Genomic DNA, 17169 nt, shown 5'->3' with positions numbered 1-17169 from the left:
AAAAAAAATATGAGGCAAATAAGGGGAAGAGTATGATATCCCTTCTCTTTGATTACAATTAAATTCAATTTATGTGCAATTTATGCGGGTCGATTTGCACATTTGCCATGTAAACTTAGACATCTAGTGGTTTATTTTTTAAACTAATAACATGATAAAAAGAACAACAATTTTATCAGCTTTATTTATTAAATAAATTATAAATATTTATATTTATTTATAAAAATTATTGATAATAAAAGTAAAAGCATTAGAAAAATTTTGCAAATTTTTATTCATTTTAAAATTTAATTATACCTATACTTAAATATTTTTTAATTTGTACTTTTAATTAGTTTATACATACACACACACACAACACACACAGAATATTATTCCACCTGTAAGCTTGGTTGTTATATTGACAACCGAATATTGTTATTTATTTATTGTTAATTTTGTTTAATTAAAAATTGAAAAATCATATCATAAGCAATGACAGATAAACTAAGATATGAAAAAATTGATTTTCTTGGAGAAGGACAGGTAAGTTTAATTAATTATTTATTAATTTAAAATAATCAACACTACCTTTCACTATTTATTTATAATAAATATTATTTAATTACAGTTTGCTACTGTTTACAAAGCAAGAGACTCTGAAACTGATCAAATTGTTGCTGTTAAAAAGGTTTGTCAAATGTAAAAAAATACAATAAACAAATTATTTAATAATTTTTTTATTTATAATTAGATTAAAGTTGGAAGTCGTGCTGAAGCAAGAGATGGTATTAATCGTACAGCATTAAGAGAAATTAAACTTTTACAAGATTTACATCATGAAAATATAATTGGTCTTTTAGGTATGTTAAAATTAAAATTAAACAATTGAATAAATAATAATAACAATTACATAAATTACAGATGTATTTGGACACAAATCAAATGTGTCATTGGTGTTTGATTTTATGGATACTGATTTAGAAGTAATAATAAAAGACACAAATATTGTATTAACAACAGCAAATATAAAATCCTATATGATACAAACACTTAAAGGTCTTGAATATTTACATGATAATTGGATTCTACATCGTGATTTAAAGCCAAATAATTTATTGGTTAACAGTAGTGGAATATTGAAAGTTGGTGATTTTGGTTTAGCAAAATTTTTTGGTTCACCAAATAGATTAAATACACATCAAGTTGTAACAAGATGGTACAGATCACCAGAGTTGCTATTTGGTGCAAGATTATATGGTACTGGTGTTGACATGTGGGCTATTGGTTGTATTTTAGCTGAATTATTATTAAGAGTACCATTTTTACCTGGTGAAACTGATCTTGATCAATTAACAAGAATATTTCAGGTATTTAATTATTTATCAACTTGATTTTTGGATTTTAATTTAACAGGTGTTTTAAATGGTTTTATTTTTTTTCTAGACACTTGGAACACCAACAGAAGAAACTTGGCCTAATATATCAGATCTTCCAGATTTTATACAATTTAAACCATTTCCAGGAACACCACTTAAACATATATTTTCAGCTGCTGGTGATGATCTTTTAGATTTAATTGCAATGTTATTGAATATTAATCCATTAGATCGTTGTACGTGTGATCAAGCACTTCAAATGACATTTTTTAGCAACAAACCAGCACCAACAATTGGAACAAAATTACCATTACCATTATCAATTAGAAAAATGCCAGAAGATAAACCTAGTCTTAAACGTAAATTATTAGAAACAGTTGATGGTGGATCACTTGCTAAAAGGCTACAGTTTTGATATTTATTATTAAACAATTTTTATATATTTAATTATTGAAAAATGGCTTAATCATTTAATAATATTTTATTGTCAATTACATTATAATATAATTTGTTTGTGTTTTATATTAAATAAAAATTACAATTAAATAGAAAATTCTATCAACAGTTTTCTTTTATATCGGCGTGTTATTTTATTTAAATGTTTTTTTTTATATAAAATAATACAAATGTACGTGATATTGATGCAACAAGATTAGTCATGTTATATGCATTACATTATGGAAAACATACGAATAATAAAATTGATAATCTTGTTGATATGTTGAAGAAACGTAATGTACCAGATAAATATACTAAATTAGTTTATAATATATTACAATACAGTGGAATTAATACAAGACAGAGTAATTTATTTGATCGTGAAGCTGTTGCTAAAATAACTAAAAAATTATTTAAAGGTTTGAGTGGTGTTGATAATATTTATATTCAACATAATCCACTTTTAACTGAAATCTTGGATGATCTTTTATGTTCATAATAATTTATTCAATGATAAAAAATATATAACTTGGTGGATAGGATATTGAATAATAATCGAAAAATAAATGATGGAATTTTTATTTTTACATAAATTTTTATAAATTACATTCATAATATAATATGAAAAATTTAATTGTAATTCCATTATTAACCAAGTGATTTCATTTTAGCCTCTAGCTCTGTCCATAGCAGCAGCAATTAGACCGGCCGGTACAAAACGTCTTTTACGACGATCATTTGGGAATGTAAAGGCTTCAACTTCATTTTCCAAAAGCAACATGAAGCCAATGATTACCATGATGGTGATCACAAGATTCTAAAATTTACAAAAAATTATTTTATAAATAATAAAATTAAAAATTAATATAAATAAATTAATTATTTTTAAAAATTTATTTTTAGAATATTCGAATTTTAAATTTAACGCTCAGTAAAAAAAAAAAATAAGATAGTTAACTTACTTTGTTGAAAGCAAACATTGTAGTTTTTATTTTGAAATTCTGGATTTTTATTATAAATTCAAACGAAAATTATAACGATGCATAAACTGAAATTTTTTTTGGCTTTTATACAATTCTTGAAGGTGAGATCTATTATAAAACAACGTCACAAATTGATAATAATTATGAAAAACCATTAGTTGATTGAGTAAATTATTTTAAAAAATTTTTAAGTATAATAATTAGTAAACTTTTTCAAAATTACCTTGAATATTTTGAGTGTTTAAAATATAATTATTTAACAATCATAATTTTAAAAGGAAAATAATTTTTCATTTCTTTATGCATTAAAAAAAAAATAATAATTTAATGTTAATTATTATAAAGGTAATAATTATAATTTCAAGGACTAAATTAATTTTTATCATAAGTATACTGGATCATTTAAATAATTGTGATGTTTTTATAAAATTAAATATATATTTCTAATGAGGTAAAAAGAAAATAATTAAAATAATTAAAATTGGCATAAATATTTTTATATTTGTTTATCATTATTTATGCAATTATACACGTGCCAATTTTTCTAATCGATTGCACAAAATAAATAAATAATTATTAAAAAAAAAAAAAAAAATATTAAATAATCGATTTTTTCGGTTTTTTATATAAATTTTTTGTATAAATTATTTGGAATAAATAATTATATAATTTAATTTTTCTCATTAATGACTTCTTGGTTTATATCTTGGTGTTGTTCCATTTGTCGCTGATACAATTTCATTTGAAAAACTTTGAAAATTATGAATTGTTGTACCACCAAGAATAACTTTAATATTTGGATTTTGTTTATTTATATTATAAACAGCTAAACTTTCTTCATACGTTGCACTACCAGCAATAAATACAATGACATCTTGAATTCTGTTTTAAAAAAAAAATAAAGCTCGTATTAACAATGATAATTAAACAAAAAAAATTACAATAAACAAAAGTAAATCAATGACCTTGTTTTCATGACCATATTTTCAAGATAAGGATAACTTTGTGGATTTAATTTTTATTTATTTTTATATATTTATTAATTGAAAAAAATTTAATCATTTAATAATATTTTATTGTCAATTCCATTATAATATAATTTGTTTGTGTTTCATATTATATTGAATAAAAATTACAATTAAATAGAAAATTCTATCAACAGTTTTCTTCTATATCGACGTGTTTTTTTATATTTTTTTTTGTTGTTGATTAAATTATTATTATAATTATATATACAAAATGTCTGTATGACAGACTTGATTTTTATAACAAATTTTAGATTATTTAATTTTTTAGTAATAGTGCAATATACCTATCAATAATTCAGTATTAAAAATAATTTTTGTATTTTATTATTGATGACAATTACTCAATGTTTTTTTGATTCTGTTGATATTTTTTATCACTGACAGCAACTGTCAGTTGTCGGTCTTTATAAACACTTGCTTTTATTTGATAAAATTATAATTTTAATATTAAAAATGAATGTCATTAGTGCATTAAAACTTTATGTTTCAAGAATGACAGAAGAGAGTGGTCCAGGTATGAAAGTACTTTTGATGGATAAACAAACGGTAAGATATAAAATAACAATAAATAAAACAAGGTTATAAAAATATATTAAACAATTAATTTAACAATAATAATTGCTTGTTTTTTTTTTATTAAACAATTTTAGACAAGTATTGTCAGTATGGTTTTTAGTCACTCTGAAATATTAATGAAGGAAGTTTATTTATTTGAAAGAATTGATGCATCATCAAGAAATGAAGCACTTAGACATTTAAAATGCATTGTTTTCATAAGACCAACCAAAGATAATGTTGCATTACTTTGTAATGAATTAAGAAATCCAAAATTTGGAATTTATTATATTTGTAAGTTGCCTTGCAATGAAATAATTTCGATTAATTGAACAATTGATTGATAAAAAAATTATTCTAGATTTTAGTAATATCATTGCTAAAGCAGATATTAAACTACTTGCTGACAATGATGAGCAAGAAGTTGTACGTGAAGTTCATGAATTTTATGCTGATTATTTAGCAATAAATCCACATCTATTTTCATTTGGAATTGATGCTTGTTCACAAGGTTAGTTGCTAATGTAAATATTAAAGAAAAAAATACATTTAAATTGATGTTTTTTTATTGTCAAGGTCTTTCATGGAATCCTGAACATCTTCATCGTAGTTGTGAAGGCATAATATCTGTTTTATTATCATTAAAAAAATGTCCTTATATACGTTATTCAAATACCTCAAAAATGGCTAAAAGATTCGCTGAAAAAATACGTGAAGTATTAACAAAAGAATCAAATTCATTTAAATTTCGTCAAGAAACAGATCCAATATTACTTATTATTGATAGAAAAGATGATCCAGTAACTCCATTACTTAATCAATGGACATATCAAGCAATGGTACATGAATTATTAACAATTAATAATAATCGTGTTAATTTATCACACATTGATGGTATATCAAAAGAGCTAAAAGAAGTTGTATTAAGTGCTGAACATGATGAATTTTATGCTGATAATTTATATTTAAATTTTGGTGAAATTGGACAAACAATTAAAAATTTAATGGATGAATTTCAAAAAAAAGCACAAAAAAATCAAAAAGTTGAAAGTATTGCTGATATGAAAAATTTTGTTGAAGCATATCCGTTATTTAAAAAAATGTCTGGTACTGTATCAAAACATGTTACAGTTGTTGGTGAATTATCAAATTTAGTTGGTAAATATAATTTATTAGAAATATCAGAAACAGAACAAGAATTATCATGTCAAAATGAACATTCAAATCAAATTCAAAAAATTAAAAAATTATTAAATAATACAAATGTACGTGATATTGATGCAACAAGATTAGTTATGTTGTATGCATTACATTATGAAAAACATACAAATAATGAAATTGATAATCTTGTTGATATGTTGAAGAAACGTAATGTACCAGATAAATATACTAAATTAGTTTATAATATATTACAATACAGTGGAATTAATACAAGACAGAGTAATTTATTTGATCGTGAAGCTGTTGCTAAAATAACTAAAAAATTATTTAAAGGATTGAGTGGTGTTGATAATATTTATACTCAACATAATCCACTTTTAACTGAAATCTTGGATGATCTTATACGTGGTAAATTAAATCCACAAAGCTATCCTTATCTTGGAAATATGGTCATGAAAACAAGGTCATTGATTTACTTTTATTTTATTTAATTCTTTTCATTTAATTATCATTGTTAATACAAGCTTTATTTTTTTTTTAAACAGAATTCAAGATGTCATTGTATTTATTATTGGGGGTGCAACGTATGAAGAAAGTTTAGCTGTTTATAATATAAATAAACAAAATCCAAATATTAAAGTTATTCTTGGTGGTACAACAATTCATAATTTTCAAAGTTTTTCAAATGAAATTGTATCAGCGACAAATGGAACAACACCAAGATATAAACCAAGAAGTCATTAATGAGAAAAATTAAATTATATAATTATTTATTCCAAATAATTTATACAAAAAATTTATATAAAAAACCGAAAAAATCGATTATTTAATATTTTTTTTTTTTTAAATAATTATTTATTTTCCTTGTGCAATTGATTAAAAAAAATTGGCACGTGTATAATTACATAAATAATGATGAACAAATATAAAAATATTTAGGCCAATTTTAATTATTTTAATTATTTTTTTTTCACCTCATTAGAAATATATATTTAATTTTATAAAAACAACACAATTATTTGAATGATCCAGTATATACTTAAGATAAAAATTAATTTAGTCCTTGAAATTATAATTATTACCATTATAATAATTAACGTTGAATTATTTTTTTTTCACCCTATTGAAAAATATATTTAATTTTATAAAAACATCATGATTATTTAAATGATATCGTATACTTAAAATAACAATTAATTTAGTCCTTGCAATTGTAATTATTACCATTATATTAATTAACGTTAAATTATTATTTTTTTAAATGCATAAAGAAATGAAAAATTATTTTCCTTTTAAAATTACGATTGTTAGACACTTAATTTATTCAAGGTAATTTTGAAAAAGTTCACTAATTATTATAATTACAAATTTTTTAAAATAATTTACTCAATCAACTAATGGTTTTTCGTGATTGTTATCAATTGGTTCAATTGTTTTATAATAGATGTCAAATTATTTTCATTTAATTTACTCAGTCAACTAATGGTTTTTTATAATTGTTATCAATTTGTGACGTTGTTTTATAATAGATCTCACCTTCAAGAATTGTATAAAAGCCAAAAAAAATTTCAGTTTATGCATCGTTATAATTTTCGTTTGAATTTATAAAGTAAAAATCAAATATTTCAAAACAAAAACTACAATGTTTGCTTTTAACAAAGTAAGTTAACTATCTTATTTATTTTTTTTACTGGGCCTTAAATTAAAAATTCAAATATTTTATAAATAAATTTTTAAAAATAATTAATCTATTTATATTAATTTTTAATGTTATATAATTTATAAAAATATTTTTTGTACATTTTAGAAACTTGTGGTCACCATCATGGTAATCATTGGCTTCATGTTGCTGTTGGAAAATGAGGTTCAAGCTGCTTCAGGTGGTTCCGATCCCGGTGTTGATGCTATGAAAACACTTAAAGGATCAGGCATGGATATGAAAGCACTTGGTTAATCATGGAATAACTAAGTATGTTCAATTTTTTTTACAATTAAATTTTTCATATTAATTATGAATGTAATTTATAAAAATTTATGTAAAAAAAATTTTCCAAGTAAAAATAAAAATTCAATCATTTAATTTTTGACTTTTATTCAATATCCTATCCACCAAGTTATATATTTTTTATCATTATTCAAATGAATAAATTTTTATAAACATTATTAAAATTAGCAAGCGGAAATAAACAAAAACCGTCCTATTAATATAATTTTAATGATTTTTCTTTGAACATTCGTTGCATTCTCAAAGTTACGATTGATAAAAAACATATTGCAATAATTAATTTGAAGAACCAATTGCTTTTTAAAATTTCTCATTAACTTTTAAAATTATTTTATTATAAATTTCATTCCAAAAATTATATAAGTTATAAAACAGCCAAAAAATGTTTCAACTATTTAAGGGTTGAAAAAAAACTATAAGATATTTACCACAAAAAAAAATTAATCAAAAATATTTCATTCTTTTTTAAAAAATATTTATTTATCATTTCTTTTCAAATGTATACAATTATCAAATGACTCTGATAAACAAATTAATTCAACAACAAATTTACATGTAATTTTTTATTTTTCTTTATTTAACAAGAAAAAAAACAATAAATTTCAGTCATCTATATCATCCATGTAATCTTCATGATCATCCAATGTATCATCATCATCTCTTATTGGTGTTACCTTTAACAAAAATTAAATTTCATTTGTTAATCTTTATCAATTATCAATAAATTAAACAAAATCATAAGTTGAGAAAATAGCCAAATTTCATGAATTGAAATAGGTCAATTTTCTCATGCCAATTATCGTTTTAAAAATTATATAAAATTATTAATATTTTACCTCAACAATACCAGTAAATAATGCATAACTAATCATAGCTAAAGTTGCAATGAAACCAGCAATAAATTGATTTCTTCTTTTATGTGGAAATTCAATATCAACATCATCACAATTATTTTTTGGCTGTTCTTTAGCTTTAATTTTTTCATAATTTTGATAATCCTGTTCAAAATAACGTTGTGATATTTTTGATATAAATTTAACAAGATTTGTACATGCTTTCAAATGATTTTGTAATGATGAATTTGGTAATGGTAGCTTTAATAATGGTGCTAAATATGAATAAACAATTGCATCAAGATAAGTTGGTTTTGTACCAAAAAAATAATCCGAGTCATCACCAAGTCTATTTGATAATAACGTTATACATTTTTGTGCTTTTGAATAAATATTTGTTTCAATAGCACTCATTGATTCTTCATTTGGATATAATGATTCCATCATTGCTTGTGCTTGTTTTTCATACTGTGATGGATAATAAAAATTCAATGGAAATGGTATTGCTTTTGCATACCACGGTCTCATAAGTTCTGTAAAATTTTTTTGATCAATCCACCTATTAAAATAAATTAAAAAAACATTTGAATATTGATTATTTATTATGTTTATTTATTGATATTTAATAATAATAATAGAAACAATTTACCATATGTATTGCATTGCTGGATAAAGTGATTCTTTTAGCATGTGATCATATGAAACAATATCAGCACATTGTTTTGGTGTTAATGAATCATCACATGTGTAATTCATTTTACGAAAAAATTGAATAATATCATCTGGTGAATCAAGACTTTTATTATCATATCGTAGTACTGGTAATAGGCCTCTTGGTGTTCTAAATGGATTATTTATCTCTCTTATTGTCAATGGAACATCACTGAATTTAGCATATGCCTATTTAATATTATAAAATAAATAATTAGCAGCTATTAATTAAAAAATAAATACAATTATATTTTGTTTTATATTTACCAAAACTTGCAAACATTGTATATCAATTGATGGCAAACCCCAATCACCTTTCCAAACATCAATTTGATAATTATTACTATCATCCATATTAAATTAACACTCAAATATTAATATAAAATTTTATAATCAAATAATAATTGTTCAATCTATTATCATAAATATCATAATTATTTTGTTTACAATGATTTCATATACTTATATTTTTTTTTATAACCTAATGTTTTTATATTATATTTTTTTCCTCTCTCCTTTTCCCATGCTGGATCAAAACTGTCGCCCTCTAATGACAATTAATTGAAATGATTAAATGATTCATTTATTTATTTATAAATAAATAAATAATACATGTGCATATTATTATTATAAATATATAATTAATAAATAAACAAATAATATTTTTTTTTCATACAATATTCAAACATTTATTTTAAAAAAAAAATAATAATTTTACAATTTACATTATGATTAAAAAGAAATAGAAATGAAGATTAAGAAAATTATAAAAAATTATTTATAAATACAGTATAATAATAATAATAATAATAATATAAATATTAATAATAAAAATTTCTTCAAGTCATTTGCACTCTAAGAGCTTCTTGAAGCTTTTTTCTTGCAATTGCAACACGATCTTCTTGTCGTTTAATATCATCATCACCAACTGCCACTGCCTGGTTCAGAATAACAATAATTTTGTTAATTTTTATTCCAATTATTATTAATAATATTATAAATGTATTTGTTGTTTTTTTATACTTATTGGTTTATTTTTTTGAGCTTTATTACAAGTTTACCTGTACAAGTGGCTGATCAGGATTAAGAAAAACACCTGGATTTTTTTCTAGTGATGATTTTGATCCAGTTTGTCCAGTAACTGGTTGAACTGATAAATGCAATGCTGTTGCAACACTTTGTAATAATGTTTCTTCTGTAATATATGGTCCAACTGGTTTAAGTGATTTTGGTAAATCCATTGCATCAAATTCAAAACCATCTGGATCACATGCTCTTAATCCTTCCAGTCTTTTTTCCCAAAATAACTGTCAATAAAATATTAACAATTAATTATACAAAATTTAAAATAATATTGTTTTTTTATTTCTATTAATTAAATATTTTAGATAGAATAAAACAACATAGAAAAAATGCATTACCTGTTTTGGTTTGTCTTGAGAACTATATTTTCCATCTGTTCTATCAGCATTTTCCTAAAAACAATTTAACAAATGTTATTTCAATTATTATAAATAAAATAATAACAATAATAGAAACAATATAATTATTTATTTATAATAATTTATAAATAAATACAAACCTGTTTTGGTTTATCTTGATTTCCATGTTTATTATCTTTAACTTTTCCATCTTGTGTTTTGTAAATAGTTACTGGTTGTTTAAATATTGATGCTGTTTGTCTTATTGGTGGTACCAATGTTGTGTCATTTCTCGTGCTTCTACTATAATAAATAAATTGATAAATAAATAACACAACATAACATAAACAATTATTTTAATATAAATTTGTTTGACAATTAAAATAAATTTTAAATTATTGAATTTTTGATAAAACTTATGTCATGATTTACCTGTAGTAATAAATATCAGTTTGTTTTGCTGATGATTGTAATTGATTTTGTTGATTTTGTTGATTTTGATGATTTTTACGTGCAGCATCTTGCTGATCTCTTGTTGGCCAATTTGTTGGTAATGCTGATTGATATTTTCTTTTTTCCACAGACATATTCATTTTATTTTTTATTGATAATATTATAACTAAATGATTATCATTAATTTATATTATTAGTTTGTTTGTTTATTTATTTATTGAGCACTGTATATATATATAAGCAACAATAGTAACACACTTATGTCAACTGTCGGCCATTGTGAAACACAGGGTGACCTCTAATTTCGATTTTCGTTAGTGTCAACATATGATACACACACACATATGTACACCATGCATTTACATTAGTATGTGTTAATTAATTATCAATAATTATTATTATTTTAAATAAAATTTTTGAATTTATATTTTCTGAGGCATTTAAAATTACTTATATGAAATTATTTAAAAATTGTATAGGTAGTTTCTTTTTTTAGATAGATATAAATTATAAAAATTATTTTAATTAATTAATAATGAAATTTGGTAAATACGATTTACTTAATTTTTTATGAGGAGAAATATTTTTAATTCTTTTTTTTTTTTCTTTTCGTATTTTTCCATCGCTTCAATTTGTAATTATCGTTTGAATGATAATTATGAAAATTGATAGATCAATATATAAAATTTGATCTTCAAAATTAAAAACAAAATAATAATATAAAAAAAAAAAAAAACAAAATATAAAATAGACTTGTTAATTATGTATGTATTTTTTTTTTAATCTTAATAATTGTCCTTCATGCTGAAAACTATATAAAGAAATGTAATTTTAAAAATAATATAGATATCTTTAAATTTAATTTACGAGTGCATACAAAAAAAATAAATTACAATGGCTGATTTTTCTCAGGTAATTATATCATGAAAATTTATATTTTTTAAATATTGTTCATGTTAAAAGTGCTATTTCAAATAATAATAATTAAACTTTAATTTGTATTTAAATTAAATGAGTATTAATTAAATTTATTTTTGAGTAAAATTTTAATTTAAATTACAGAAAGTATTGATGACAATGGTACTCATTGGTTTTATCATTTTTTTAAAAGATATTGAAGTATCAGCTCAAAATTATGATGGAATAATTAGTGATTGTGATCTTGATGCTTCAAGTTGTACTGAAACACCAGCAATTTATGATTCAGATGAATCACATGAATCTGATGATGATGACAGTAGACGCAAGAGATCATCATCCTCATTTTATTGAATTTCATCATTTATAAATATTGCTAAAATTAAATATATATATGCGATATGAAATAAACTATTTAAATTGATATATTTTTTTTTTTTTCAACTAACAACTTAATGAAAATTAATTATTATTTTATCAATATGACGTACTTATCAAACGACCTTAACAAATAATGTTTGTTAAAATATTTCTCTTTGTTTTTCTTTGTATTTAAAAATTCAAACTTCTAAATTAATTATGATTATTATTTTCATTATTTATTATTTAATATTTTTATACGAAATTTAATTTAAAAAAAATTAATTATTTCAATTTACAAAAAAATTAAACGAATGAAATATTTAAAACATATAGGTATATATTAATCAATCATCAAAAATATTTAATTTAAAATTTTGTTCGATTTTTTTTTCAAGGATATGGAACAATTAAAATATTCCACGTAATTATACAAAATATATATTACAAAAATTTAATAAAAGTAAAAAAATAAAAAATAGACGACAATTTCGTTGTGAAATATTATTATCAATTTTAAATATTGTTTTATCGTTTTATCATATAAACTTTACCTTAAAAAATAGTATAAAAGGCAAGAAATTATCATGAATATAGACATCAATATTATTATTTCGTTTGAAATTATCTATTTCGAAATATAAATATTCATACAATGGCGTTCATCAAGGTAAATTAATTAATTATATTTTTTTTTATCCAACATTTTAAAATTTTTATTTTAATTATAATAAATAATTTATTTAAATATTTTTTTTGAAAAAATTTATTAAACATTTCAGATAATTATTATGTTTATTATTGGTTTCATTTTGTTATTGGAAGCTCAAGGTAGTCAAAGTCAAAGATCTGGTGGTTCTGATTCCGAATTTGATAGATTATTTTTTTGAAAAAATTTATTAAACATTTCAGATAATTATTATGTTTATCATTGGTTTCATTTTGTTATTGGAGAGCGGTGTGCAAGCTCAAGACAATCAAGATAGTCAAGATATGGTCCCTAATAACCCTGCATGTTGATGGGACGTTAAATAAAAGCATTAAAAAAAAAAAATAGTCAAGATAGTAAAAAATATGTCAGATCTGGTTTTGATTTAAGTAAGAAGACTACATGAAATAAATAAAATAAAATAAAAACAAAAAACCATATTAAACTAATTTTCTTTTTTTTTAATGTTATATTATATTTTTTTTTTTATTATTTAATATTTAATTCGAATTGAATTTTTTTATTCCCGCATCTGTTATGTTGATCTGTTGGAATTATAGAAGTTTTCATTTACTCTATCTGCCACGTATTTTTTTTTTCAATGCGTCGTATTAAAGCAATACGTATGGGGTCAAAAAAAATAAAAGCAATACGTATGGGGCTGAAAAATCTGCAATGTATGGGTCAAAATTAAAGCAATATTTCAATATTTGTCAAAATTAAAGCAATACGTATGGGGTTAAAAAAAATTCAAGCAATACGTATGGGGTCAAAAAAAATTAAAGCAAGACGTATGGGGTCAAAAAAAATTAAAGCAATACGTATGGAGTCAAAAAAAATTAAAGCAATACGTATGGGTCAAAAATAAGCAATACGTATGGGGTCAAAAAATTAAAGCAATACGTATGGAATTCAAAATATTGCAATACGTATGGGGCTAAAAAATTTCGACAAGGTAAAAAATTCAAAATAAATAATGCATGGGGCTAAAAAAATTTTTAAGCATACAAGTATTCAAGTTAATTTCATAATACGAATGGAATTGAAAATTCAAGCAATACGTAATAAATAAAAAAATTAAAGCAATACGTATGTACCAAAAATTAAAGCAATACGTATGGGGTCAAAAAAAATTAAAGCAATACGTATGGGGTCAAAAAAAATTAAAGCAATACGTATGGGGTCAAAAAAAATTAAAGCAATACGTATGGGGTCAAAAAAAATAAAAGCAATACGTATGGGGCTAAAAAAATTAAAGCAATACGTATAAGGGTCAAAAAAAATTAAAGCAATAGTCAATACGTATGGGGCTGAAAAAAATTAAAGCAATACGTATGGGGCTGAAAAAAATTAAAGCAATACGTATAGGGTGGAAGAAAATTAAAGCAATACATATGACGCTTACAAATTAATTATTTCTTATTGTTTTCTAAGTAAATCAACATTCTATAAAATTCAGTGACCAAAAAACCTAGGCTCCCAGAGACTTCTTATTCACCCCTGCCTGTATTTAGCTATCATCAGTAGTTGAATTCACGAGGTAATAGGGTTTTCTTTGAATTCTCACAATTTATTTAAATATTAACGACTTGAACAAATTATCTGTATTATTATTTTTAGTATTATTTTGACTATAATTTTTGGTTAAAAAAAAACTTACGAAAAAACCGCGCGAAGCGCGGGTATGCCCTAGTGTAACTAAAAAATTTAATATTTTTAATCTAGGTACATGAAATAAATAAATTTAAAAAAAACAAAAAACCATATTTAATCCAGTTTTCTTTTTTTTTTTTAATGTTAATACCTATATTTTTTTTTATTATTTAATATTTTATTCGTTAAAAAAAAAGAAATAAAATTATGTACAATGCCAATTTCAAGAAATTATTTTATTGATGATTAAAAAATAACTATACATTGACAAATTATCGAAGTATAATATTCTTATGCAAAGAAAAAATTAAACTTATAAATTATTAATCATCGTTTCATCATTTTCTAAATTACATTAATTATTATTAGTTGAATAAAAATTTAGATTTTTCTTTCGTTTTCCAATACAACCATTAATTATATTTAAATGTATAAATATTATATAATTTTTTTTAATTATTAAAATTTTATAATATCTTTGAGAAAAAAAAATAATTTTTTTTGTGATTATTTAAATTCACTAAAAAAAAGTTAATAATGTTGATTATTTAAGGTGATAATATTATCTATATATGTATAGATTAATATATTTTCTACCAAACAGAACATTTTTTAACTGGATTCATTTTGGATCCAGATGGACACTGAAAATCTTCCGCAAACTCTGGTAAATTCATTGAAGTACCAATTACTCGAAATTTATTAATTGGATGATCACTTACACCTATTCTAAGTGTTTTAGGTATAGTTTTTCCACAGTATTTACTTGCATAACTTATCCAAAACATTTGTTTTGGAGTGAATGGCAAACCAGGAAGTTGTTTTTCATCATTTGATAATTCATTATAAGCTCTGTAAGCAGCTCGTATTCCACCATTATCTGCAATTATTTCATTTATTTTCTAAAAAATTAAAAATCAAAAACAAAAATTAATTTAAAAATGATAATATTACATATAAAAAATAAAAATATTATAAATAATTGCCTTCATTTCAGCTGTTTCGAATGTATAATTTGAATATTGTTCAACGAAGCATTTTGTCTTATTACGATAATTATTTGCTGATAATTCTGGCCATAAATTATTCTCATCATCGTATCCATGGTTTATTTCATGGCCTATTACAGATCCAAGAGAACCGTAATTCATGTAGTTTGGTCGAACAGAATCAAAAAAAAATTTGTCAAGCATCATATATGAAATAACTTAAACAAATCAATCAAATTTTTAATAGATCAATATTTATATATATATAATTGAAAAAATGTATTTAAAATATTATGTTTTAATATTAAAGAAAAACTTACTTATGGTATTTAAAGGAGAAAAAAATCGTGCAGGGGATTCTCCCATGTTTGCTACAAAAAAATCCCAATTATCTTTTGATCGAGTATTATCCGTAAACTGACGTATTTTTTCGCATGCATTATCGAAGCTTTCATAGTCAAATAATTCTAAACTTTCATAAAATTTATCAATTTTTGAATTATTATTTAATTCATTTATACATCCAATTACATATTTAGATAATTCAAGTTTTTTTGTAATTTCATTCTTTGTTTCTTCATCAATCCAGTCAGCTTTTTTCATCATTTTCAAAAATGTTTGTTTAATAATTAAAGTCATATTAATAATATTATCTCTGACCTCTATTATTCCAGGCTGACTATAATTTTGAACATAAATAGCTCCTACTGCATGGGGTAGTCTATATGAAACAACATCAACACATTTTTTTAGTGTATTTTTGTCTATATCATTGTTCAATATATTTCTTACATATTTCCACATAATAAAATTAGCTAGAGTTCTTTTTGTTTCTGTTGAATTTACCAAACTTTGTAATTTTTTCATGTAACTAAAATTGGTTACATGAACAGTTGTCGATGGTTCAAAGTCAGACATTGGTAAATTAAAAAAAAGAGAATAATTATTTGTTAATTCATGTAATGTCATTTCAACTGTATCGTGAGTTCCATTTAATTTTTGTTCTGTTAAAAGTCTTGTACGACCTAGTTCAACTTCAAAATCTAAAATTTTATCTAGATCATCTTTGTAGTTAATATTATTTTTAGCAGCACCCATTTTTTCTACAATTTGAATCATTTCATTGTAATAATTATCTACATTTGTATTATTACGACCTTGAACATAATCTTCTACACTCAATTCAGATGAAAGTGGTTCCACTTCGATAAAGAAAGGACAATTTATGCCTATTTTAAAAAAAGTATTGGTACAAAATGATCCACAATCAAAATTAATTTTTGTTAAATCAAAATCGCTTTCCATCCATCGGGATCCTTTGAGGACAGGCCAGCCCCCATTGGACTCTAGTGGATTCAAAATACTGGCATAATTTTTATTTTCACATATTCTATATAAAGTCTTGGCTATTTTCAAGTATTTAGGTTCATTAATTGAAGTATTTTGTTTAAGTATGAATTCAAGACTTTTATCAAATCTATTATTTAATTCATCAAAGATATCCTCTGAATTCAAAACGCCTCCACAGGTAAACTTATAAAAATCATCGCAAGGGTCAACATTTAGATCTACCATTTTTATTATTCGAGCAGCT

General features: G+C 22.6%; 4 protein-coding genes across 6 annotated transcripts; 2 read left to right on the top strand and 2 right to left on the bottom strand.

Moving 5' to 3' along the window:
* The first annotated feature begins 322 nt into the window (after nt 1-322).
* On the top strand, nt 323-1814 carry LOC122861081 (cyclin-dependent kinase 7). Its single transcript, XM_044165248.1, has 5 exons — nt 323-525; nt 611-670; nt 734-842; nt 904-1349; nt 1426-1814. Exons 1-5 carry the CDS (start codon nt 475-477, stop codon nt 1771-1773), a joined length of 1014 nt encoding a protein of 337 aa, XP_044021183.1. The 5' UTR covers nt 323-474; the 3' UTR covers nt 1774-1814.
* A 2137-nt stretch (nt 1815-3951) lies between these two features.
* Nucleotides 3952-6467, top strand: LOC122861080 (vacuolar protein sorting-associated protein 45). Its single transcript, XM_044165247.1, has 5 exons — nt 3952-4353; nt 4458-4656; nt 4724-4873; nt 4939-5986; nt 6069-6467. The coding sequence occupies exons 1-5, from the start codon at nt 4261-4263 to the stop codon at nt 6265-6267; spliced, it is 1689 nt and encodes a 562-aa protein (XP_044021182.1). The 5' UTR covers nt 3952-4260; the 3' UTR covers nt 6268-6467.
* A 1523-nt stretch (nt 6468-7990) lies between these two features.
* Nucleotides 7991-9496, bottom strand: LOC122861077 (metaxin-1). The gene is made up of 4 exons (XM_044165246.1): nt 9340-9496; nt 9011-9261; nt 8365-8920; nt 7991-8202 (listed from the first exon to the last, which is right to left on the bottom strand). Exons 1-4 carry the CDS (start codon nt 9424-9426, stop codon nt 8131-8133), a joined length of 966 nt encoding a protein of 321 aa, XP_044021181.1. The 5' UTR covers nt 9427-9496; the 3' UTR covers nt 7991-8130.
* A 238-nt stretch (nt 9497-9734) lies between these two features.
* Nucleotides 9735-11254, bottom strand: LOC122861076 (methyl-CpG-binding domain protein 3). 3 transcript variants are annotated; one of them, XM_044165243.1, is made up of 5 exons: nt 10926-11254; nt 10655-10796; nt 10494-10547; nt 10134-10379; nt 9735-10010 (listed from the first exon to the last, which is right to left on the bottom strand). In XM_044165243.1, exons 1-5 carry the CDS (start codon nt 11084-11086, stop codon nt 9912-9914), a joined length of 702 nt encoding a protein of 233 aa, XP_044021178.1. In that variant the 5' UTR covers nt 11087-11254; the 3' UTR covers nt 9735-9911. The 3 variants fall into 3 exon arrangements, with proteins under 3 accessions (XP_044021178.1, XP_044021179.1, XP_044021180.1); XM_044165244.1 differs by having other exon boundaries at nt 10655-10793; XM_044165245.1 differs by lacking the exon at nt 10494-10547.
* Between the last annotated feature and the right edge of the window lie 5915 nt (nt 11255-17169).

This window comes from Aphidius gifuensis, linkage group LG1, assembly GCF_014905175.1.
Source record: "Aphidius gifuensis isolate YNYX2018 linkage group LG1, ASM1490517v1, whole genome shotgun sequence".
NCBI classification, from domain to species: domain Eukaryota; kingdom Metazoa; phylum Arthropoda; class Insecta; order Hymenoptera; family Braconidae; genus Aphidius; species Aphidius gifuensis.
This window is presented reverse-complemented; position numbering and strand designations above follow the sequence as displayed.